General features: G+C 43.3%; 1 protein-coding gene across 5 annotated transcripts in view; it reads right to left on the bottom strand.

The window, feature by feature from the left end:
- The window catches only part of Dic1 (Dicarboxylate carrier 1), a 54,506-nt gene that overhangs the window by 25,377 nt on the left and 2,586 nt on the right, over positions 1–26,543 (bottom strand). For all 5 annotated transcript variants that reach the window (XM_065455628.1, XM_065455636.1, XM_065455644.1 and 2 more), the window contains exons 2-5: positions 13,585–13,717; positions 10,499–10,618; positions 6,146–6,306; positions 1,403–1,444 (exon numbers count right to left, since the gene is read on the bottom strand). In XM_065455628.1, the coding sequence (XP_065311700.1) occupies positions 1,403–1,444; positions 6,146–6,306; positions 10,499–10,618; positions 13,585–13,716 (455 nt within the window). In that variant the 5' untranslated portion in view covers position 13,717. The remainder of the gene's footprint in view (positions 1–1,402; positions 1,445–6,145; positions 6,307–10,498; positions 10,619–13,584; positions 13,718–26,543) is intronic.

The following is a 26,543-nucleotide window of genomic DNA, read 5'->3' on the forward strand; positions in this document are numbered from 1 at the left end:
AATTGCAGTTTAGCAACGTAGTTTACGTTGGTACCAAAGAATCGTGTTTTCCGAGAATATATGAACCGACAAAAAATAAGCGCAACTCTATTGGGCCATTTTTTTGTTGTTGATTGCGAACGTTGGCGCTGGGAAAACCTATGTAATGGGAACATATGAACGAGGTTCTACAGTATTTGTCTTAAGTTTACAAACTAATATCTGCAATAAAGTTTGCAATCAGGTCTATAAGGCTTTGAGTGGTGCTAGTTGGCAGGACATAGTTTTGTTAACTCCATTCCATTAATTTGTACTTTGTGTGAACAGTACAACACAGCAAACAGAACAATATGAGGTTTGTGCAAAAGAAATTTAAGTGTAACGCTTTCAACTGGCCAATTAGGGCAGCCCATTGGCAGTTTCACAAGGTGGTACAAAGCTAGTGAGTAACACTACATTATAATACTCAGGCTACTGGCCAAGATGCGCATGCACGTCTAGAATGTGCAATTTTAAGTTGCCCTTGCTGCGTACTGGACATTTCTGCCAACAGAATAGATACTTTGAGCAGCCAGCAAAGAAATATTAACTTCACCATAACCAATGTTGCCTCGGAAGTTGCATTATCAGTTTCTTTACAGTAGCAGAGGAACATTGATTGAAATAAAGATTGACCTATCAAATTTCATTTACTTCGGTACAGCTGTGTTCGTTATACAGTAAGCCTCAATATAATGTAGTCGGTAAACTCGGCAATTCGGTTCATTATATCAAAATTTTGTTGCACTGAAATTTTACCTTTTATGCAAATAAGTGCAGTCACCAATAAATTTTTCTTGCAAAGAAAGGGACTGCAGAATTTTCCGAATTATCGAGCAGTCGCAAAAAGCAAATTTGGTAAGACAACAATTCATTTTCATAAATTTGGGAAATGGCGACGAATGATACGGTCTCATGCCACTTGCGTCGACGATATCTTCACATTGGCGGTAAGAATTAACGGAAGCCAGCCATGCCTTCTTTCACGTGCACTCCACCCCCGCAGCTGATTGTGTTGCCTGCACTGGGACAATGCTATCAGGAAAAGCACTGGCAGCAGGGAGGGAACGCTTTGACTGTGTTTCACTCCAGAAGGGTCACAGAAACTCAACATTACGCAACCTACATAGCACAGGAAGACAGCTTACATAGCGCCAGGCCATCTTTATGAGTTTATGAAAAGTGGAATACTTTGTTATAAAAAGAATTTCATTATATTGAAGTTCACTATATCAAGGTTTACCTGTACCAAGGTTTGACCGTAACTAAACATAAATTAAACAACGCATCTTTTCCAACATTGCTGCCACGCTTCCAACCAATTATAGCCGAACTTACTTATCAGTACAAGAGAGGCACGTTTCATAAAGGCATAGGTACTCACTTTCTCCGGCTTTCAACAGGAAGCTTGATATCATTTTGCATCCTTAAGCAAATAAAAAAAAAGCAGAGAATGAGAGAGAAATCAGGACCACCCTGCAGAAGCAGCATTGCCACATCACACATAATTATAAATAGTTTTAGGTGGTTCATCTCTTGTAACCAATTACCAGTATGTCTTAACAAACCAATCAATCTTAAGGTAAATGAAGGTGGCATCATACACTCAATTCCACACCTATTTTTACTGGGTAGTTGTGCGTAACAGTAACAAGCTTTGACAGTGAACATGCAAACATGTGACCCCACAGAATATGCAGAATGTGGTTTGTATATTGAACAGAGACACTCTAACATAGCACTCGAGCATCATCTGCTACTCTGACCACCACATGGCCTCTGGAAATGACATAGCATGCAGCCTCATGCATATGCTCAGACAATGCACATGGACGATTGGGGAGTGCATCCATGCAAATTACAAACCACGACAGAGTGCTTTGCATGTATTGTGATGTGCATGCTCCTTTCACTGTCATATAGCTTGCGAGTGCAAGGTAGACACCGTCACAATGATACAACTCCAGCAGCCACAATCAACTTCCATTAATTTGGCCCTGACAGAACAGACAAAGCTGACCTAATTATCAAGGGAGTCTAATTAAATGAAGAGGCAGAAATAAAGTCCAAGCATGCTACTGCTTCAGGTGGCACTATTTACCCAATTTTAGCGCATCTCCAAATCTAGTGTTCAACCAATATCATATTAAAAACATTGCATGCCTATGATTCTGCCAATCAGAAACAATATGAAACCTACAATGTTTAAATTCGCAGAATGAAAACTTATTTATGCTTAATGCTTATTGTCATCATAGAGACTGGATGTTCTGGCACTAAAATTCTATTTTAGTCCCCTCTAACAGGAGCTAAAGCTGTCAAACAGAGCATATATAAGCATCAAAAGTCTGACTTTTAGGCATGTATAGGCTCAAATATTAGGCATTTCCACTGTGTATATAAGGATAAACTACGATCTTCTAAAGAACACAGTCCAATAAACCCCAGTTTTGTCATATTAATTATATTTTCAGCATAAAATGGAATGCGGCAGTTTGCATAGGTGACAACATTTATCGGAAACCTAGTCAGACTAGACTGGAGAAGAAGTAAAGTACACAAGGGTAGTGTTTTGAGTGAGTTGCTGTTCCATGGAATTTTTTTGAATTAGCACAACTTAGAAACAGTGAAGAAAACAACACAAAGACAAATAAAATAAGCATAAAAACTGGGAACAAGGAAGCGCAAGCCCATGCCTGCCTTCTACTTTTTTCTCATGTGATTTTCCACATTGGTCTTGTGGCCTTCACTAATTCTGAGTTAAGCTAATTCAAGCAGACCAAGAGGAAAGTTGTGAAAGCAGTGATAACGAAGCAGCATCTCAGTATTTTCGTGTTTTATGTTACTGCTGCACCATTCTTACAGAGTATATTAGTTTGCACGCACAAGAGGAACACGCTCAACATCTATTGATGTTAGCGGTGCATACTTGTTTTATGGAAAGATCAATGTTTCAATGTCCTATTGAGTGGAAGAATGTTAAACATTTAGGACCTTTGGCAGTTCTTTCATCAGTGAAAGTCCAAAATCTTTTCCCAAGACATAAGTTTCAAGCTAACTCTTAGTAACAGCCCGATTACGAATGCTGGTGAAACTTTCCTGAATGTCCGCAATGAGCACCACATTCAATGTCAGAGCTGTGCCCGAGCATTCAAGTGTATTTCGATAATGTCCCCGAAAAATGTGCAGTGAGCATGCAAATACGCTGAGTTACCTTCGACCGTCTCATTGCGAACAGCAGTGTGCGAGCTCTCCTCACCGAGGTACCCTCGTTCGCTTCAAAGCTGGTAATAACCGCCTTTACACTGGCAAAGTGTTTGTTTATTAAGCGGCTGCCTTGAGCCTAGTTTTTCGGCGACTGAAATCACTTTAATGAAAATTAGGTTAAGGTAAAACATGCAAAAAAAAGGAATTTCCAGAAACATTTATGAAATCTAATATAAGCACAAGCATTAAATTACCTATCTATAGGCTCAACAAAGATACCATTTGATTCTTTTAACATCCATAGCTTTGTGCTTACATAGTAAATAAGCACGCTCAGGAAGTAAAAATAGCGCATTGTGGTGTCGTCTCCCTTTCGTCCTTGTTTGCTGGCGCTAAATATGCTTTCAGTCTACCAACACGCCCAACAAATGGCGAGGTAAAAAGGGCATTTTGCTTAAAGTTCTGGTCTCTAGTCATCAGTTAGCTTTTGATTGCTGTCTAAGCACCATGTGTTGTTCTCCTTGCAGTTCATTGCATTTGATATTCTGCTTTTCTTGAACCACTCTAGTCGCGCAGAAGCGCCAGACTAGTGCGAGTGCACTAATCACCTCGGAGTATGTGAGCAAGGGATCGTCATTGCTTTCCACATTGTGTCCATGATCACTTTTGCTCGGTACAATGTAGGCAATGTAGTCTTCATTTTCGGGATCTCCCATGACCTTGACACCATCATCCACACTCACAAACTCGTTGCCCGTTGATCTGTCAACGACTTCCAGAAATTCTGACAGCTCGCTCCAAACTTCGAAGACACTGGCAACGGCTTCAGCAAGCCGAATGTGCCGAATGCGATTTTTTTTCTTTTCGTGAGTACATTACACGCATTGAAACAGTTTCTTCCATATCAGTTGTGAGTAATATCGTTAATATCGACAAGTCTGTGGCAATAACGCAGCCATGTCCACTTTGAGGGGACAGAAACAGAGATGGGTGTGCTTAGCTGCCAGTGACATAGAAACACATGGCGGGTATGCTGCGGAAACTGCGGCATTTGTCTTCACTACTATCCTGACATGGCACGTTTCCACCAAGTGAGGACGAATATCTTAGCTGTGTTAGAAGTGACGGCACATGAATAGGGTACACTTCTAATGTATCAGTGTAAGCATGGCTACTATCGTTGCCGCTCGCAATTTGTTGCGTGCCCACGAGTGCAAATGAGAAGAATCGATAGGCGCCCTTTTTTGTTGTTTTTGGTGATCACAACCATTATAAAGCCTACAAATAATAAAGCCAAGGCAAGTTTGGTTGTAGCTTTTTTCTTCATGGAAGTGTGGAAAGTGATGAAAGGAATAAAATGAATAAATTGGGGCATCTGCTTAATAAGAATGTTTGGTGCGTGCAGACCCCTTGGTATGTCTTGAAGAGTCGTTTGCATAGCATTCGACAGCATTCAACAGATGGTAAGCTCGATCATCGTTAGCTAGACTTGGCAGACGACATATCGCTGTGGCATGTTCATGGTGCGATCATTACATGGGAAAGACATTACGAGAGTGCAATCATTATGCAATCATTATGCAAGTAAATACAGTATACTGCCTCACTCAAACTGCTTTTTCCAAGATGGCAGAGATCTCATATTTTACATTGCAGAAGACCCCATTTCCCCCCGAAATTTTCGTTTGTGCGTCTTATCGACTAGTGTGATTTCTGCGAGTCTCCTTACCCCACAAGTGTCGCAAAGCACTGCACAGCAGCATTTGTGGCAACTAAGAGGCTGAGCTTTTTAATAGTGGAGCCACACCACTCATGGATGTGAGCTTATGAGGATAAACGTGTGGATAGAAAGACACACGCATAAACAAATGAACAGTGTTAATGCAATCTCGAAACTTTCACATTGACTAGCTTCCCATGAAGCCATAAACTTTTACAGCCTCTAATTGCTCTTACGATAATGTCCACTCACAATATACTGCATTCAGAAGTAAACAAAGACTTAACAGAGTGGCTCATGATCTTTTGCTGCGTAAAAAAGAGTGCAGCTATGTGAAAATATCACCATATGTGCGAAGTTACACCAGCAATGTTGATGACTTGGTTGGGTGCGGAATGGAAAGTTTGGCCTTCCTTTTCTCTGTTAACAACGGACATTTATTTCTCTGACAGAGAAATGTAAACAGAGCCTTGAAATGAAAATATGCTAGTTTGAACTAATTCCGTGCATCAACAACTGCTGAAACTTCAGTGCACAGGCATGTTCCCATTCCAACCCCACTGCAATGCAGTCGTCAGAGCTGGGAATCGAACATGTGCCCTCTGCTCAACCATAGAATGTACCACAACCTATAAGCCCCTCCAGTAGGTACTAAGCAGTTTTATTGTGGTGTACGCAAAGCCCTTGTGCATGTTATAAAGTCACAAGTTCAAAATGCAAATGCACAGAAAGCTATGAAGAGTGCTGTAGGTCACGTACACATACGATCACTTAGATTTAGCTTGCGAGTTTTAAGTGGTTACTGCGGCTAGTGTAACAATATGACGGCGCCAAAGCCATCTGCCTCAACCCAAATCCAGCCTTGTTAGTTGTTCTGTGCTGCGACAGCAAAACATAAATGGTAAAATCAGCTTTTGCTAAGTGCCATTTTTCTGAGAACAAAGTATTGGCAACATTTGCAGCTGTCCTGAGGCTGCAGGCCCAACAAAAGATTCCACTATTGCCGCAAAAGTGCCTTGATTTCTATATACCAGATGGCGCCACAGCACTGGACGTTGGCCATCCATTTTCCATGTGAAACACTGTACTGAAATTCTCATCAAGGACATGTGTAGAGTGAGGCCTTAGCCATTTTGTGTGCACCTATGTAAACAGCCAAAACACTGTAGTGAAATTGCCTAATGGCTAATGCTTTCTCACCTGACGTTCACCATGTCAGCAGGAGTACCGACAAAGCCGCCAGTGGCGCCCGCAACACCAGCAACGGAGATCTTCTGGTAGAACTTCATGTTCTCGCCCGGTTTAACCAGGTACTGCCGAATGACCTCGTACATGCCGAACCGTGTCGTTGAGTAGGTCAACTGCAGCATGACAACAATTGTGCCTGGAACCTCGCGACGAGTTAACAGTGATCTCTATTTTTAGCCAGACACTATTATTCAGGATACATACCGAGGTTCTGCTATAGATGACAGTGAGGCACAGCTTGCTTAGTTGCGCTGTTATCGATGATTACAGGCGAATTCTCAATGCTTTTTCGCAAAATAAGAATCAGACAGCAAATAATTGTAGTATAGTGTCGCCCCCTGTCAGATCTATGTGTCATCGCACATGTATGTTTTGCAGTTGTTTAGCTAGATGGCGTACCCCCCTTCTGTCATGTGACGAGCATTGGACCAATTGGGAGGTGTCATCTGGCGTGTGAACCCTTTATAAGCAATAAACAGCCGCCGGTCGGCGGAGTCTTCGTTCCGGTTTTCAACGGGAGCAGTTCGCTCCGCGTCTCCTTTACTGCGCCGGCGTTAGCCGGGCGTTCGCTGGTCGGGGCCCCCCGCTTGCCTGCCGCTGCCGACACAACATCATTGGCGACGAGGATGGGATTCCCGCAACGGTTCCGACCGAAGCCCCGGGAAACGAACGAGCTTCGTGAGTGAAGCGTCCCTTCCTGTGTCTGCACGGCCGGCAAACGCCACCGACGCACTTGGCGTCGCGAGGCTTCCGAGCCTAGGCCTACTCGCCCCCTTGCTCTTCCGTGGCCCATTCCTGCGGCGAGCTCCGGCTTGCCTCCTGCACTGCCTCCTGCACGCTACCCGGCATGGCATTTACGGCGAACCTTCCCGTTTTTCTTGAAGTGCCCGGCCCTCCGTTAATTCCCTGGTACCGCTGGAAAAAAATTTTTCAGGCCCACCTCGAAGCGGCCGGCGGCGGCGACTGGACGGACGCACGGCGAGCGTCTGCGCTCGTCAGCGCTCTTGGGTGTGAGGGACAACGGAAGCACTTCGCAGCCGAGGAGCAGGAAGCAGCAAGGCAGTTAACCAGCGCAGCGTCAGCTTCAAGCGAAGCAGCAAGGCAGTCGACCGGCGCAGCGTCAACGTCAACTGATGCGGTCCCGCCAGCGTCAGAGTTTCCGAGACTCTTGCAGCGGCTTGACCGGCTGTTCGCCGCGTCAACAAATTTCCTGGCGGAACGGCACGAATTCACCAGCCGAAAGCAGTTTGAAGGAGAAGGATTCCTGGAATTCGTGACCGCATTGAAGGAGAAGGCGGTACAGTGCAACTTCGGCACAAGCTATGACGAGCGCGTCCGAGACCAAATCATACATGGGGTAGCGAACGCCAGCGTTCGCGAAAAGTTGCTGGCTTATGGCGAAACCCTGTCCCTGGACAAGGCAGAAGAAATTGGACGCTCGTTAGAAGCCTTGCATCGAGCGAACCGCGCGTTCGGCTCCGAAAATGTGCGAAGAATCGAGGCATCGCAACTTCGCGTTCCGTCGACGAGCCAAGATGGCCGACGTAGTCCGGGAGGCCATGAAGATGGCCGACTTCTTCCGAGAAACCGCCAAGAGGGCCGACATTTCGCACGTGGCTCCTCCGGGAACCGTGGTGCATGCGACCGGTGTGGCAGCACGGAACATATTGCAACGGACAGGAATTGTCCAGCAAGGAACCGGCGGTGCAACGCCTGCCACACGTCGGGCCATTTTGCATCCGTATGCCGAAAAACCCGTATTGTTCAACACGTCTCTTCCGCAGAGACGCTGTCTTCAACTTCCGCAGGGCAGCCGTCCGCGTCTGTCTTGATGGTAAGCGCTTTTGAAACTAAAGATTTGGAAGTTCCGGTCGTAGTTAACGGCGTCTCCATGCGACTGCCGGTGGATACAAGAGCGTCTGTCTCATTGATGACGGCCAAAGATTTTGGAAAGCACTTTGGTCGACAGCCCAGACTGTCACAAACAACAGTGGACTTGAAAAATTTTTCCAAGCAACGCATCGACATTCAAGGCCTGTTTCAAGCCACTGTCCAGTTTTTTCAAAGGTCATGCTCCGTCACGTTCCACGTAACGACTACAGGAACATCACTGCTGGGTTTAGACGCCATCCAACGCTTGGGCATACAGATTGACGGTACGTCGCTGACATGTCGTCTACCATCACTTCCTTCAGTACAGAGCCCCACAGGTGTGCCTCCGGGTTTTGATCACCTTTCCAGTGACGAGTTGGGTCTCGTCAACAACTTTGTGCACCGAATTCATTGGCAGCAAGATGCGAAACCAGTATCTTCAAGGTTGCGCCGACTACCCCTGGCTCTCCGTGACTAGGTCACAAATGAATTGCGACGTCTCGAGGACTGCGACGTCATCGAGCGCGTCGACGCTTCTGAGTGGGTGTCTCCACTCGTGGTGGTGCACAAGAAGGATGGAACCATGTGGCTCTGTGTAGATTCACGGGAACAGGACAGTCTTGTGCCTCACGTTCAAGAAAGGGTCTTGCAGAAACAGTGGCAGACTAAACAGTACGTAGACAAATGTAGAGGTGCTCAGGCAACTCGTATCAAGGTGGGCGACACCGTCAGAATAAGATTTAAGAGGAAAGGATTTTTTAAGTACAGTAAACCTCGTAAGGTCAAGGCCCAGATAGGACCATCTACTTTTCTACTCAGTGATGGGAAGACGTGGCATGTGTCTAAGTTAACCCTAGTGATAAAGGACCCAACAGGTAGTACATTGTGTACAAGTGACAAAGATTTTTTGTACTCGTATTCAAACCTCGATAGTCATTCCGATGACTCGTCTGTAGTGACATCGTCTTCTCATAAGCATCAGCTAAGTAGTTCGTCTGACTCTATCACTTCCGGGTCTGCACGGTCAGCAGTCGTCTCCGATTCCGTAGAATCGGTAGCCTCCCAGGACTTGTTGGGACGTCGAGAGGAGCTTCCTGGGCAACCCTCTCCAGCTTTGAGCGACAACCACATTCAGTTTTCCAACCAGCGGGAGGGAAATAGTGGGACGACTGGGTCTTTAAAGTCGACCGCTACGCGTCGCAACCCCCAAAGTTCTTCTGGACCGCACGCGTCCTCATCGTGACAGACAACGGCCTCCGTGGCTCGATGATTTTGTTTATGTAGTGTAGAGCGCATTGCCGTCTTCGAAATGCCACGGCTAGGGGCCTTGCTGCGACATTTAGGAGACAGTCCACATGTTTCATTAACACAGGTATAAAGTGCTCCTTGTTGCGGTGCAGTGAGTTTTGTGCCGTGTTCCTTGTCCGACTTTGTTTGAGTGACTGCCTGTGTTTTGGTGCCCAAGACTGGTGCGCGTGTACGTGAACTTGGGCGGGGACGGATTGAATTTGTTGTGGACTAAAGTGCGTGCTTTGTGTGCAACTGGCGCGCGTGTGTGAACATGGGGGGAACGAACTGAAATCGCCTTTGGACTTAAGTGCGCGTCGTGTGTGCGCGTTTCACTTTATGTTACTTTGTTTCCAGGGGGGGATGATGTAGTATAGTGTCGCCCCCTGTCAGATCTATGTGTCATCGCACATGTATGTTTTGCAGTTGTTTAGCTAGATGGCGTACCCCCCTTCTGTCATGTGACGAGCATTGGACCAATTGGGAGGTGTCATCTGGCGTGTGAACCCTTTATAAGCAATAAACAGCCGCCGGTCGGCGGAGTCTTCGTTCCGGTTTTCAACGGGAGCAGTTCGCTCCGCGTCTCCTTTACTGCGCCGGCGTTAGCCGGGCGTTCGCTGGTCGGGGCCCCCCGCTTGCCTGCCGCTGCCGACACAACAATAATATTTTCGGTGATACCATTTAACGTGCTTTGCATTAAACAAATATCAAACTAGGTTCACAAGCACTTGTAACCAAGGTAACGAAAACACGGAACATTAAAGTCTTTCTCAATTTGGAAAACACTGGTAAGTCCTGTGTGTCTAATAGGCAGGGTAAGGGCCAGATATATACTGCATGGAGAATGCCATATTATATATACACACATGCTGTCAGGAAAAATTCTCATGCCTTTTGCCTGCCCTATTTTATCCATCGACTCCACATGTATTTTGCAGAAAACAAAGATGGCTGCATACTGTCAGTGCACCGCCGCTGTCTGCACATTATGCGACAGTTTGAAATTACTTCAACACACAGCACATCTAAACCAAAATAAAATGTTCAGGCGCAGCTACAAATGCCTAGGTGCTTACACCTCGTGAAAATTTTATATGGACTACAATTCCATTAAGGTGGTATTAAAGGGTCGTTACAACAACGAACCTGCCGCAGTATGGACGCGCTGAGCCCATTGTACATGGCCAGGACACCCTGGTGACGGACGATCGTCATTGTGCTGTCCACCAGGCTGACGCGCCCCACCGACTGTGTCTGCAAATGCACCTACAAGGGGGGGGGGGGGGTGAATGTGCATACATTAGTAAATTCATGCTCTTACTACAGTGCTGTGTACCCTGCTGATGGTAACAGACCTTTGTTGAGCGCTAGCTCATTCAGTACTTCTTTAGTCACCCTAGTGGACTTACTGGAATGTTCCTTTATTGTCCTTTTTCTATCCTCCCTGATTCCTTTGTCTTCCTCTCTTCTGCCCTTTCTATTCCCTCCATTTCTGAAGGCAGTTGGCTGCTACTTTTGGTACCTCTGATACCTCAGCCAGATGGGCAAATTTGGTGTCACTCTTAGTGAGTGCATTAAGTGCATTAGTTGAACTACGATACATGCAAGTGTGTAGCATCAACAGCAGTGCTTATAAAATGATTAAAATACTATTACATGTAGGGCCGACACTAATTTTTAAACCGCTGTTTTTGTGAATTCAAACTAAATGTCACCGTGCCATCTGCGATGGAAAACGCCATTCTAGCTCTGTTCATCTTCGATGCAAAGTGGTCTTGGCCTGTGACAACTATTAAAAACACTGTGCTTGACAATAACACAGCATTATTTTGCAAACATTCTCCACAAATGACAAATTATAATATGCCTAAGCTCTGCAGTCACAAATCACGATCTACTGTTGATAAATGTGTGAAATTTACACAATCTTACGGCAAGGCGTTGGAGACTCCACAGAAAGCAAGTGAAGATGGGAGAATGACGTTGTGCATTTTATATAGTGACCCATCATAATTATACAGTAATTAAATATTCATTTATTCTGCAGTCAGTCATGCTAGTTTCCTCATTGAAAATATTGAATCGCCCACTTGAATTACATGTGCACATTAATTATTCGCAGCAAGCATCACAAGGGAAAAGAAAGATATCTCGCAATTACTCCTTAAATGCCCCACTTCAAATGTTCCGTCAAACGCCTTCACCAAAGCGGTAGTCTCAAGTGATATATTTGACTCGGGAGTAAAATGAATGTACTTTAGGAAAGCATAGTGTTCAACTTCCTGAAAGCTTATGTTCACTGCCTATTCCTTGCAGCCACTGTGCACAAATGGCAAAAGTAAGTCGCATCAAAAAACATGTACGCCATGACTGAAGGGCCTAATGATTTACAGACTGACACTGCTTTGAACAAAAAATTGCACTTTCCCTTCCTACAGAGCTGTGCCCCACCAAATTGAAACTCGATGCATCAAAGTGAACTTGCTCAAAGTGTCACTTAATTTACCTGTGTTACTAGAGCATGACTTTTCTTTTAAGTTATTTTCACCTCAAGTAATGATAGAAGTCACATTTCAGCCAAAAGGCAGAGCACTGACAGCGATAGCAAAGTATTAGATAACCGCAAAAAGTAAGCTTCGTAGTTTTACTGGAAATATAAGTTGCAGTAGACATTCGCTCATTAATTAAATTAACAAGCATGGTGCTATGTGCACACAGGCAAGCGTGAGCGCATCTCACTCAATGACCGCAAACACTCGCTGACACAACACTGGCAAGATGAAGAACGCAAACAGGGGGCAGCAAACAGTTCTGCTATATCATGCTTCAATGAATCTCCAAAAGTTGAGATTACATGACCTCTAGCACAATGCACCTAGAAGCTCAGCGCACATGTAGCCACCAGCCATCTTGGCTCATCCCAGCTTTGCATCTGCCAGAGATTACCTCCAAGATAGGGTGCAGGTAGTGTACATGCCCAGTCGCTCAGAAAGCCTTTCGCAGTCTGGCATTTCAGCACCAGATTTCAGATAAAAAATAATATATCTTACATGTGTTTCCCAACAATCACACTTTTTCTCTCTCCTTTTCATTTTTGGGGGAAGAATTGTTTGCAAGGCACATGGAGAGCAACGGAAAATCTAATTATCATACTTTTTACACCCGCTTCTAACACAGATAACACAGATACGAACAAGTTCGAACATGGTCGATGCCTTATATTTACGGCGCCATCTGTACATTTAAAAAGTGCGCCGACTTCTTAACTTTTTCTTTTATGTCATGTGCTGCCTCTATGTGGGGATACAGGGAATTTTTTTCGCACGCCTCCCTCTCTCGGTTTTCGTTGCATGGTTTGTTTTAGCGCTAGTTTGCTCCCGCGCGTCTATATCCTACCGCTCGCACAATGGCGTGCGCGCGGGCGGGCAGACATTTGGATTTTGTTTCACAAGTGGTTTCGGCTTTTTGCGCTTTCGAAACTGATCGCTATCTCGTTCCTAATCGCTCAAAGGGCGACCACTTGTTTCTCGCTAGTTCAGTGCTCACAGGAGTGCGCATAGGAACGATGCCGCCGTGCATGCGTTTTCGTTTCTTTTCTTTTTTTTTAAGACTCGTGAAAACTAACTGCCCTAGCTGGTTGGCAATAAGATGAAGATTAGCAGAAGTTTGTCACACCTGTTGCTTTTTTTGGTGGGCACACACCCAAACAGTTTTCTTGAGTGCGCACACCTATGCAGTTTGATTACGCTATGGACGTACATATTAGTATAATAGCAGGAACATTTGAGGCTTGCGAAATATTCTCGTGTACGGATTTTTAAAGCCTTTAACTATGTGCATAAAAATGCATCAAATCTTTAATTCTGATAAGTTTATTTCCTTTTTTATTGTTGTTATTCATGAATGAAGAGTGCATATATACCAACGCAAAATACTTTTTTTGCTCACTTTACGGTCACCCTAGAAAAATTAGGGTAAATGTTTTTCGAAATAAGTCCCTAAGAAGAATCGGAATCTGCAATAAAAGAAATCGACCCTGGGCAGTCGCATATGTCGAAAAAAGTCGACCCTCAAAGGGCTAAATATGATCATGCCTGTTAAGTGTAACCCTCATCCATGTGAGAAGCTTGTGGTTGAGATTCTACAACATCCAAAGTACATGTTAGCAACCCTTTGAGGAACAATGCATTGTCGGTGTTGAATGGGCTGGCTCGACAATCACCGTGACAAACCTTGAGCAGGTCAAGGGGATGTGTGAAGCAGGCAGCCATCGATCCTGCCAGACCCCCGAAGTACCACCGGGCCAGACGCACTTCCTTGCGAGGCGGGGCAGCCCCCGGCAGCTGCTGCTTTTGCATTGCCATTCTGAAGGTATCATTACAGAGAGACAGAGGAACACATTACACAAAAGATAAGGCAATGTATTAAAAATACCAACTGCATTGAAACACTGGACCTTGTAAGAAGCCTGGTTGCAGATAATGTACAATGGATGCATCACGAACAAGCCATCAAATATAGACCTATTTGACACTGAAACGTAGAAGAAAAAAAAAATGGTGCCATTATTGCTTTCTGGAAGTGATGAATGACCCAGAACATGCATCTCCTTGGGATGGCCTTTGAGATTAGGCACTGCCCATGGCACACTGAAAAATCTTGGAGGCTAGAGGACATGCTGGAATTTAGATCATATCCGCTAACCACCAGGCCTACATGTCAACTGCTTAGGTGCTGCTTAAGGGCCACTAATGAGAAAATTAGACAGTTAACAACGCTGAAGCTTTGCCCAGATTGCTTCATTAGTGCAAACCATACTAATTTAAAATTAATTTAGGCAAAGTTGCATTTCACTGCAGTCAGCCTTTAAAGGTTTATAATCGACAGAGCCACAGGCAAGTTCAAAACTCCGGGTGAAGTCAATGTGCTCACACTAGAAAAAAGCATTCAAAGCAACAAGGACAGATGAAAAGGAAGTGGAAAGGAAATGTACATGCCCCGTCAACTTCCTCTCAGTCAACTGCTCGCATTTGAAATAGGCGATGTGCCTACGCTTTTTGAATCGGAACACGCACCAGCATAAATCACTAGATTCCATTCGATTCAATTCTACTAAAGCATGTGAGGATTATACATTATGGTGGCAAATACGAGAAGCAGTAACAATTCATTACCCCCATCACCACACAAACATGAAAATGCAGAAACTAAGAGGATATATCTTATGCGAGAATGGGAAATTAAAAACAAGTATTCATAACAAGTATTCATAAAAGTGCACAGAACATGCACATCTCCAGCTCACTTAATTTCATTTGTCTGTACTGCTTCAAACCTCATTCTGTTCACCAATATGAATATTTACCATCTAACCAGGATGTCTACCAAGATGAGATGTCCAAATTCCCTGAGTTTTCCACATTTTCTCTGAGTGCCTTTGAAAAATTCCCTAAGGACACCGAACTTTGTTTTATGTCAAGACAGGCTGAACCCATGTTGCCCAATGCTGTCACTCTGTAGTGAGCATGTTAAACAACAAAAAAGAAATTAACCCAGTTTGAATAGTAAGGAGTAGTGTTTATTTTATTCAAAAAGAAAACAGGAGGGTGCAGTTAGTAAAATGAACAGAGAGAATAAAATATCTATTAAAAATGGCAAAACCCATCACAAATAGAGTCTAACATTCTCAATTACGAATAAAAGGAGACGCATATGGAAGCAAATATTTTCGAATATGAGCTACTTCTATCAACTGATAGCAAGCTTATTGGTATGAGGCCCAAACTTTGTCACAAGTGAGATTCTCTCTGAACAGCTGGCAAGTCAACCTCAACTGTCCTGACATACTCTCAGCCTGTGCACAATGCCTCTGTGGTGCGTTTCGCCGCTTTAAAGAGTTTATTTTTGGTTTGGGTGAAGAACACCTGAATATCGGCGTCAGCCAACACTGTTTTTTGAGTTCAAGCTTCTTCAAAAAAGCAGTGGCACACTTCCTTTCCCGTTCATTCCTCAAAGCATACATAGGTCCTTTCTGATCCCATCCTCCTTCCAACACTCGTTTGCCCCACGGACGATTTGAAGCATCCTCTTGGGCAGCTGTACAGTCAACGTCCAATTTTTCAGACTCCCTAGGGGTCGCGAAAACGTCCGAAAAATCGGGCAGTTCGAAAAAAATTTATGCATGTCTTTACTGCCCTTAAGGACTCAAATCGCCACAGCCACATACGAAAAAGCTCTGAACGCCTGCCAGTACACTCATTCAGCATATTGGTACTCGTACTGTGACAGGAGTTGGCGGGGGTGCACGTGTGCATAATAAAGGAATGCACACTGTGTCCCGTAACAATTGCCCCTTCCCACGCTTGTTATGCTTCACCGTAATACGTTCGCGTATGCTTCACCGCGTAACAGTACTATATCGAGGTGAAGCTGACCGTCGGAAGCCGGCTTTAAGCAACGTGTCGTGCATTCCGAGCTTCGAAGCCAATCCCGAGGACCACAAAGGCGGAGTAGCTGCCATTGCCGACAGCGGCGAATTCTTTCAATGAAAAACACGGTACATAAATGCAAGAAGCTTAATAACGAACGCCGAAGCAACTAGGAGTAACGTTGCCGCGGTGGTGGCTACGGCTGCCAGCGGATCTGCGTGCGAGAGCGTCGATTCGAGGCGGCGCGGTAATCAAAATAGAGGCGGTGGTGGCTTTAATTGATGCCGTTTCGGACCTGAGGTTACGGCAAAGAATTCCGGAAAAGCGGACGAGGAAGGGTTTTTGCGTCCGAAGTTTCAGACGTTCTGATACGCTGACGTGATGGTGACGCGAAGCCGTCCGAATTATCAGGCATCCGAAAATCGGTCGTTGACTGTGCACCGGCAACTCCTCCAGCCGACGATTCGTTATGATTCCTTTCTGTAACTCGAGCCAGCATTACCGCGACTTTCGTTCCCTTTCAATAAAATTAAAACTAATTTTCCCTGATAGAAGCAAATATTCCTCAACTTTTCCCTGAGTATTTGCAGACTATTCAAAATCGCTGAGAATTCCCGCTTTTCCCGGTTGGTAGACGCCCTGAGATCCCAATTCTATTTAAAAGAGTTTGTGGCTGACATAGTAGAATGGCTAACAAGGAGAAGCAGTAACTATTCACTACCAACAGCCCCACACAGATGGACATAAAGCATAAAAGTAGAATGGTACATTTATTGTTTATTTCAGCACTTGTTCCTCTTCATTTCTAAGTTAAGCACCTGCCTCTTGTAGTGCCTTTAGTAATTCACAAATACATTTCATCACATTCATAGAGGCCCTAACAAATGAACAGTTTACGAAACATTTGCATAAGGCTTACTGACAAAACATTGATGGAAAGTTGCCCAAATTTCTGCTCTTACTTTCTCCCTTCAAGTTAAAAAAAGAATTTTAGTGTTGACGAGATTAACATAGGCAGGAATTATTAAGAAAAAGTCCAGCTAACTTAAAAACCATACCAGGCACTAATGTTACAAGCCTTACTAATGTTACAAGCTTTACAAGCCTATTCTTGACTCGAGAAAGCCAAGAATAGCTATTTGCAATTACTGAAGCCAAAGTTTATGAACTGTCTAGTCTGCTGAGAAACAGCGCAATATTGTGCATATTATATGGAATTGAAAAATCAAAATAAATCCAAGGACACCTAAGCACTTCTTATGAGTTGCGAATGCGAAAACATTAATGTCCAACTGAACATCCCTGAGCGGTCCTTCGAGCTTGCGCGGCGAGTAATGTTTGCATTAATGCTCGTTTTACCTGCCGTGTATTGGGAGAGTTGACAACGACAGCGGATTGCGCTGCCGGCCTGTTGCCTCATTTTGCTACATTCTTCCACTCCCTTACGTCTGTGGTGTACTGGCTTGGATGGCCATGTTTCGCTACTGCTGAGGTTGTCGCCGCTGATAGTGTAGATGCTTTATACCCCGGCACACAAAATGGCATTAACTTCCTAATGCCTTAAGGTTCAATTTCATTTGTGCAGCGCCACATGGGCAAATCAAATGGGATTTGCATTAATGCTATTTGTCACCAAAAGCGTTTGCCAGAAGTCATTCAACTGAGAAATGCGTGCTCTCGACACCATAGCTTACTCAGTGCAGTTTACTTAAACTATTTGAAACAGCATCCTATATAGGTAGAAACAAAATTTTGTGGTGTTTAAGCCATATCGCACACATAAACAAGCACATCAAGTTCCATATAATGCAAAAAGAAAACAACATTAGAAGAGATGCTGCTGCAAGCGGAGTCGTGTTATATGTTGGCAAGAAGTATACAACAAGGACTAGTTCATCGCCATCACCATTGTGCTTCGACGGTTGCAATGTTGTAAAAGACAGAGACAAACTGAAGCTAGTGGCACCATAGTATGCCTACTTGTACATTTTGCTAGCCTTGAAAGCAGGTTAAACATATAAATGCATGTTTATCTGTTTATTATTACCCTAAAATTGGTCAATTTGGAAGACGCTATTCTTGACATCATTGGGTAAAATGTCATTAAATTTGGATGTGTGGTAGCGCTGTGGAAAAAAAAATTCATTCAGGAACTTAAAGCCTTCCCATCTAAATACCAATTTCTGTGCCTGCGTGGCACGGGTATTAGCCTCCATAGCAGTACATGCTGCTCAAGCCAGAGTCATTAGCGCACCCCGTGCATTCGTGATGTGGCATCGGAGCCATGGGAAGTTAGGTGCCCTTTCGTTCGCTGGTAAAGATACTGCCGGCTTTTTTGCTCTATGGGCCATTTGACAATTTTGAATCAAAATGTTCGCCTGCTATGAGCCAGCCTTGAGGTGCCAATGAAGTGACCAAGACTTGTACGCAGGTCACGAGCTGCAGTTTCATGCCCTCTACAGTATGCCATCTAGTTATTATGGCTTAAAGTTGTATTTTCACAGACACACATCAGCATATTTTTCTAACAAGCATTTTTTCTATTTAATGACTCAAATCTGGCTTCTAAGGCAAATGCTCTATGGAACATCAGAGTTGGCAAAGCACCGGCAGGCAAATGCCATGAAAACTGTCATGCTAATGCTACCTCCAGCTTGAAAGCAGCTGAGGTTGGTAAACGTGGTACAAATGCTGCTTTTTTGACAATCGCTCTTTCACAAGTGTCTTTCCGCATCACACTAACATGAAGTTGATACTGTTTGGAAGAATGACAGCTTCCAAAATTTACAACCTCACAGTGAGCTGCTGCGGGAACATAAATGTGGTGTCACACCATTTGAGTTTCTTTTCTGGCTTTACCAAGCCTTTTCTCTAGGTAAGAGTGGCTTTTTCAGTATTGTAGAAAAATAATTAGCTAATGCAGCTCAAGTTAGTTTTCTTTATTTTAGCGTCCCTTTAAATAATGGCAAGGTGTGGATTGTGCTTACAGTACACATGATACAACTATAGCTCACACCCAGGCTCTATTAGCCACTGAGAATGAAGAGAAAGAATGTAGCTTCCCTTTAAAGCAAGAACGAAGAGATGAAGTTCGATTCAACAGGAAATGCAGTAAATTTACAGCAATTAGGAAAAAAAAAAGGAATTCATAACAAACCCGCGCCAACTTTGTTCAACATTTTTCCCTTTCGTAGCATATTGCAGCCTATTCATAGGTCCTTTAGGCTTCGACGTCCATAATTTGATTAAACCAAACAGGATGATGAACCTTCTCTTCTTGTACTTTACAAAAAAGTGCGAGCCAAATGTCCCTACTGCTGGCCTCACAAAAACAGTTACAGCTCAGAATTTTCAGTTTTGGGGTGAAGTTTGCCTTGTGAACCCTCCCACATGATGCAGGCCATGGGTGCGGCTGCTGTTTTGCCAAATGGAGCCCGTCCATGTGCTGGTTTCCATTGGGGCATAGGGACGGGAATGAAATAGGCAAATAATAGTGAACCTCACCACTGTTATTTGCGTGATACTTTTCCATACATATGCCTCTATTCCCTGTTGTTCCCTCAATAAACATACCCTTTATCCTAGTGGCATAACTGCGTCAACTTATAACAGTGTGTTTGCATGAACTTCAATCTATCATTGGGGTTTTATGCTCCAAAACCACAGTCTAAATTACAAGGCATGCTGTAGTTTGGACTACGGATTAACTTGACTGCCTCGGGTTCTTCGAAATTCACCCCAAACACAGTCTGCCAGCGTTTTTTGCATTTCCCCCCCACTGAAACGTGGCTGCCGTGGCTGACAATCGATTCACAAGAACTGCTGGTTGCATTTCGGCATAGCTTGTGAATGATGTATAAACATTGCATGATATTATGGTTGTGACTTGGACGGTGCATAAACACAAACAGTGCGTACTATTACACATTGCATTGGTGTCAATAAAAACAATTGTAAACATCCCATTTAGTTTTACACAGCATCTAATTAACCACTTCACACTGATTCCAACATGTTCGTTGGGTCTGCATAACTTTTTTTTTATGTACATATCATGAATTGTTATGTTTATGCTAGAATAAAATCAGTTTAACAAAGTTCAACTTATTAACAATGTCACTACCATATAAGACACCTCCGTTAAATAAGTGCCATGTCAAACAAGGAAAATAACAAGAAAGGTCTACTCTTCAAGGAGTACTTGACGTCACATGCTCAAACTTTTTGCGCGTATACTGTAGACAGACAGATGGTAACATACTCATAAGATGCCAAGACGTGGGATCATTCCCCACCTGCAGCAAGTAGTTTTTTCATCCACTTTCGTTTCCACTAATTTGTCATTAAGAAGCCAACAAACACTGACACCAAGGACAACATAGAGAAAATTACTTGTACTTAATAAATGCACTAAAGAGTGCATTCATTAAGTACAAATAATATCCCTTATGTTGTCCTTGGTATCAGTGTTTGTTGGCTTCTTACGATATGATTAATATAAATCAGGCCACTTGGTTAACCCTTTTCTTCTCATTCATACAATGGCAAGGCGTATGTGCTCACACATCCACATATTTATTGCAAGCCTTTGCCAACATATTGAAACAATTCTGCTGTTTGGAATATATTGCATTCTCGTTTTCATAAGAATCCACACATTTAATATTGTCAATAGAGTGACAAATTTTGAGCATTATACTTACAGAATATATCTAGCTGTCAAATGCTCCCGCTTTTGAACATGGGAAGGCGGCTAAGATCCAGTGCTCCCTCATATTTAAATGCCATCAATTACTATGTTTGCGGCAGAGCAAATATAACCTGCTGGTAAGCTCTTGCTAGACATCTCTTGACAGTTCCACTTGTTAAATCTTCTTTTGCCACAAATAAAGTCCATGCTCAAATTTACCTTGCTTTGGTTGGCTTTTCGTTGCCAACAGTAAACGGAGTCCAGCGATTGCAATGGAAGGGCACAGATATGACGCAGTCTCAAATGCAGCAAATGAAAACCATCACAAAAGACATTTCTTTGTTTTTCTTGATGCATATGATTGCAGAATCACATGCTATAGGGAACATTTTTCTATGTTCTAAAATTAAACTTGCACATCCGCTGCACACACAATATACCAATCAGGAATGTTTTTGCCATCAGGACTGAGGCGGCACAGCTGCAGGGCACCTGGTTCCATTTCCAACAGATGTTGCATATGCCGACGACAATCAAAAGAAAATAGTTGGCGCATTTATCTGTGCCCGGCAGCTGCCAGATTCAGCCACACTTGTTGGCGTTTCTTTTGTTCATATAACTACAGAGTAATGGCTTCGGGTTTTCATTTATATCCTTGAACCTTTACATTATAACGAGAACTGAAATAATAATGAAGCAAATATGCAGTGCTCAGCAATTCAGAGACGATAAATCGGCCTGCAGTGCGGTCAGTGCTTTTTGCTCCACCAGTAAGCACGCAGTCACAATCACGTAGTCACGTAGTCAAGTCACGTATTCAAATGGAGTTACAATACATCACACAAGCTCTTGCTTTCATCGTTTACCGCAATGCATCAGCTCGGTGCATACAACCAGTGCCCCCTGGTGGGGCAAAAAGCACCAGCCGCCATGCGGGCCTATTATCAAATTTGAATTGCTCAGAACAGTACATTTATGAGGTGCGCAAATTTTAAAGCCTTTCATCAAGAGTGCTGGTCTTATTCTAGACCAATTTCCTCTAACCTTTTTGTACTCTAGGTTGTAAAAAGAGAGGTGAAACTACTACTCTCCACCTGTTTTACCCTGACGCTCAAACTTCATACTAAATTGTATTTTGGTCTTATCCAACTTTGTCACAATCCTATGAGCAAGTCTGTCTTTGAAGTTTCTTTCCCCCAATCTGCTTTTCAATATTCGTCAAACTCATTAAGAGAGCCATTTACATAACAATGACTACAGTGGCAGTCTTTTTTTGGTGCGCTCTTCGTATGCTGTTTAGCTTCTGAAAGTGGCACATGGGCTATATAGGACATCATGGTGGTGGGCTCCAGATTATGTCTACCTGGGGTTCTTTTAATGCGCCCTTAAATCAAGATACACGAGTGTTTTTTTGCATTCTGCACCGATATGAGAAAGCGCACAGTAGCTGGGAATCATTGTGATTAATGTTGAAGCAATGAATCACACATATGGTATTCTTGGAGTGATGCAAAAATGGCACAATTACTGGTTTATGCACAGTACAATCTAGTTCGCAATCACTTAGCTTGTCAAAAGTTAGCATCAGCTTAACCATTCGTAGTGCCTCGAGAAAGCTTTTAAAATCTTCAAGAGTTTTCTACGTAGGCTTTTTGTCTAACTCTGGCTCCTTAAGAAATGTCTTTTTACGACAACCAAATAGCTCACATTCTGTTGTAGACACATTTAACTTGCAGGTTTGCCCTTTGACTGACTGCTGCCTATATGTTTAGTTGGAAGTTATCTTTACACTTTCCTGTTTGTTTTCTTTTTAAATATTTGTTTGAATTTTTTGCATTGCACAAGTGCTGCCTCACCATGGCTTCCAGCAGCAGATGGGCACCTTGAGAAATAAATGAATGCCTGAATGAATCAATCAATCTTGTCCTCTGCTACAGAATACAACATCCAGAATTCCAACGCAGTAGAGCACATCTCTTTTGTAGAATTGAGTATGAAATGTCAAGAGTGTGCTGCCGTCAAGTAGTGTTGTGGATTTCACTCGCCATCTAATTGGACTCTGATTTCTATGCGGCTTACATGAAAACTGAGCATGAAGAAACAACAAACGAGTTAAAAGCACAGACAAATGCTCATTCCCAAAATTGTGTCAAGGCTGTCGTCATCACGAAGCACGGGGACCAAAGGACATCACAGAAATAACAAAAACGGCACAGACAGCATGTGAAGGCAAGTGCTTTATCAGTGTGCTATCTGTCCAGCTATCAACTGAGGGGCTCGATCTACCTTGACCCAATGAACCACATGGGCAGCACGATAAAGTACAAGCTCCTTAGTTTCTGTTAGCTAAACATATCTGTTCTGTTCGCTCTGAAACAAAAGCCACCGGGTGGACATCTCCATCCCATTTATCTTTCATCCCTGTTTCTCCTGCTTCATAGCTGGCTTCTATTTCTTTGTCGAGGATGGGCAGTGTAAGGAATCTTTTCAATCTACGCACACATGCGTTTTAGCATTTGGCCCCACTGAAATGTGGCTGGTGGCTGCTGCAGTCAGGTGTTGAATTCAAGAAACGGCCACAGAACACAATGGCCAGTTAGCCACCAAAGTGAGTCCATAAGCTTTCTGGAGTTTATTGAGAATCTCAAATTGCTGCTTACATACCCTTGACATGGTGCTCATAGTGCAAGGGCCAACTACCCACTCCAACCGCTGTATCACCTACAGCTGGAAGTGCCTTTACAGACGCCCTGTTTCTGCCCTAGAATGGCTCCGTGCGACTGTTATGGATGCTGGGAAATTAACAAGCATCTGTTATATGTCTGTTATCAACACGACTTTTAAATGCAAGTTATCATTGAACAGTTTGCTCTCTGTTTCTTTTTTTTGGCTCAAAAGGACTGTTAGCTAACTGAACACTGCAATTCGTCATTTAAGAAATGTTCACCTATTGAAGTAATCCAAGTCAAGGGCCGAATATGAGCTATCTGCCACAGGTGATTTCTGAAAGGTGTGTTCATCAAAAAAAGAAAGTGGTACATGTGCATGTGTCTGGTAACTGTACAATTGAGATCCTTCTGCTTTGTGCAGGTAAGAGTGATGCCTATATAAATAACGCAAGTGTAAGAGAACCAATGCTCCAAATTCTCAGCTGAACGTCCAAGTTGCCTCAAGGATAATAGCAGTTCTAGTGGGGAAATTTTAAAAAATCTTTGATCTTTAAATTTCTTGTACTAAATTGAAGATTTCAATGCCACGCCTAAAATGAAATTATGGGGTTTTATGTGCCAAAACCAACCACTTGCTGGTAATGAGGCACACCGTAGTGGAAAACTTCAGAAATTTCGTCCACCTGGGGTTGTTTAACGTGCACCTAAATCTAAGCACACAGGTGTTTTCGCATTTCGCCCCCATCGATATGCGGCCGCCATGGCCGGGATTCGATCCCGCGACCCAATGCCATGCTCATTCATCAAAGGGACATGGATAATACGTTACACGAAACTCTGAACAATTCATATTAGTTTCTTTACTAAGGATCACTTCAGCCCTAATATTAAAATTTAATGCAGCAGTACTGGGCCAATCAACAAGTAGTGACGAGCTTCCTTGAGTGAATCATGTGATTAAAACGTGTCAAATCAAAGTGGGTACAACAATACAGTTATATACTGCTGGATATTCAGCTTTAGCAAGAATTTATACAAGTGCATTACATAGTTGCAAGTGGGAGCATGCCGTATTGCCTGCCCACGTGAAAAAGTGATATCTCCTGGTCTTAAGATTACCACAATACACGTGAACTGGTGCATCCTGAGTTTATCTCAGCCGATCAGATAAGGACATGACAGAACTATTTGCACAGGAAGCCTCAACGAACAAACAATAAAAAATACAGGAAAAAAAAACAGTGCTACAAGCAGCACTTGAACTGCTGGCTATCTTTGAATGGTTAGGTTCCGGGCGTGCTTAATGCACACATTCCAGCAGCATTGACATGAGGCTGATGTATACTACTTCCCTGCACTTGTTTTAAACATGAATGTAAGTTATGAATGTTTTATATGCAAAATTACATACCCGCTGTGAGAGACAACATAGAAAAATGCATATCAGAAAACAGTTTGTTTGATGGCAAATCAGTTCTGCAGACTGCTGTCCACTGCTTAAGGAACTCAAGCATTACGAATTTCATAAAAAAATGCCGTCAATCTAATCTCCATTACAAAACTGCCAAATAATCGGCCGTCGGTAAAATCTTGTTCGCATAGTTCGCGTTCCAGCATTTCTCTGAGACCTGTGGTTTTTCTGTTACTACTTTGACTGAGTGAATAGTTGAAGCCACCATGGCGAAGTGCCCCACATTATTCTGACCAGCAGTGGTTCGCACCGTGCACCAAAATCACAGTGCACAAGTGCTTTTGCAGCCGCTACGGTCAGGAATAGAACATGCGAACCCCATGTTTGCCAGAACGACGACTCAGCCACTTCACTTCGTGAGCAGGAGGACAAGAAGCGCCAGGAAATTGCAGGCAGACATTCAGAGCAAAGCAAGTTGATCGCTTCATGGTCTTATTTCAGAACACAATATTTTTTTTCTTTGCACGAATGCTGCTAGGGACACGTTTGGAATTCAATATAGTCCAGCTTGCAGTCTGATGAATGCATTGGCAAATATATTTATAACAAGGTCACAAGGACCTGTCAGATTTATTTCCAAAATCACCTATTTTATTCCTGCTCCTCAGGGCTAATTTGCATTACAGAGAATGGGACACATGACTGACACTATGTGCATGAATGACAGCAGGACAGTGTAACAGCCTGTCATGTTTGGTTACAAAACTGATTGGTGTGAGTTGATGGCGTTTATGCTCCATTTTATACTTAGCAGGCGATGCTGGAAAAGCCATGGAAGTAGTGTGCTTTTAGATGTCCGAGTCAGAATGTTTTGCAGTGTAGTTATAATTGATCGGTGACACTCCCTACCGAACAAGTATTACAACTTGTGGACTTGACATTACGTCAACTCGAGTGGCATTTGTGCATATCTGTGCTGCCCAAATGCAGCGATGCAATATGTTTTGATCACGAGTGCAGGCGGTGCACTGTGGCCACTGTTTGAAGAACTGCGTCACTGCGTCTCCCCACTTAGAGAAGCGCTGTGGAGGAGTAAAAATAACAGCCAATAGAACACACAAGCTGCACCTCGAAAGAGAAGATTGCAAGTTTCATAAACAGTTTCTAGAATCCAAGAAGCACTTCAAGCCCTCTTCTCAGGATGGAAGAGCACGGCAAAAAGCAAGTGCAACATTCTGGTTGGCAGGATTACAGCCAGTAAAGTGGGTACAGTCCATTAAAAGGCAACGCACTACAAACAGGCTTGATGGAGCACTTAAAAAATTACTTATGGAGTACCCATGAACACTGTAGCGGGATGTTGGGCAACTTGGTTACGGGACCACATTTTGTTGCCGTGCTAAAACACGAAGACGCAGACAAAAAATGCACAACATCCTGGGTTTCTTTTCTACGGCTTCTTGCACTACGATAATAATGTTGCTGTAACAGCAGTTTTAGCAGCAGAAAACCTTTGAATTATTTGATGGCATGAGTGAGTGACTATAAGGCAATACAAGTTTACTGCTAGTGCAGACCGACCTACAGTGTGCCATATTTTAATGTTTTAAATTACTTTTGACTGTGTCATTTTAAAATCTTCGATAAAAGTAGAATACTTACACTTTGCAGTTCGCAATATTGTTTAATTGCTTTAAATCAGGAATGGGCGAACATGAACTTTTTCAAATACGAATCGAATATGAATATTCAAGCATAGATGCATATCTTAACTGAAGGAATACTTATTTCAGTGTAGTTATGTACCACTCTCATATTGACTAGTGCAAACAAAAAGACCACTATCGGGGACAGATGATCAGATTTAAATATAAGATCACTACTTGTTATTAAAAGAACAGCCCTTTCTTCTCTATTTTTTCTTTTACAGTGTGCCATATTTTAATGTTTTAAATTACTTTTGACTGTGTCATTTTAAAATCTTCGATAAAAG

This window comes from Dermacentor albipictus, chromosome 8 (assembly GCF_038994185.2).
Source record: "Dermacentor albipictus isolate Rhodes 1998 colony chromosome 8, USDA_Dalb.pri_finalv2, whole genome shotgun sequence".
In the NCBI taxonomy this organism is placed as follows: Eukaryota; Metazoa; Arthropoda; class Arachnida; order Ixodida; family Ixodidae; genus Dermacentor; species Dermacentor albipictus.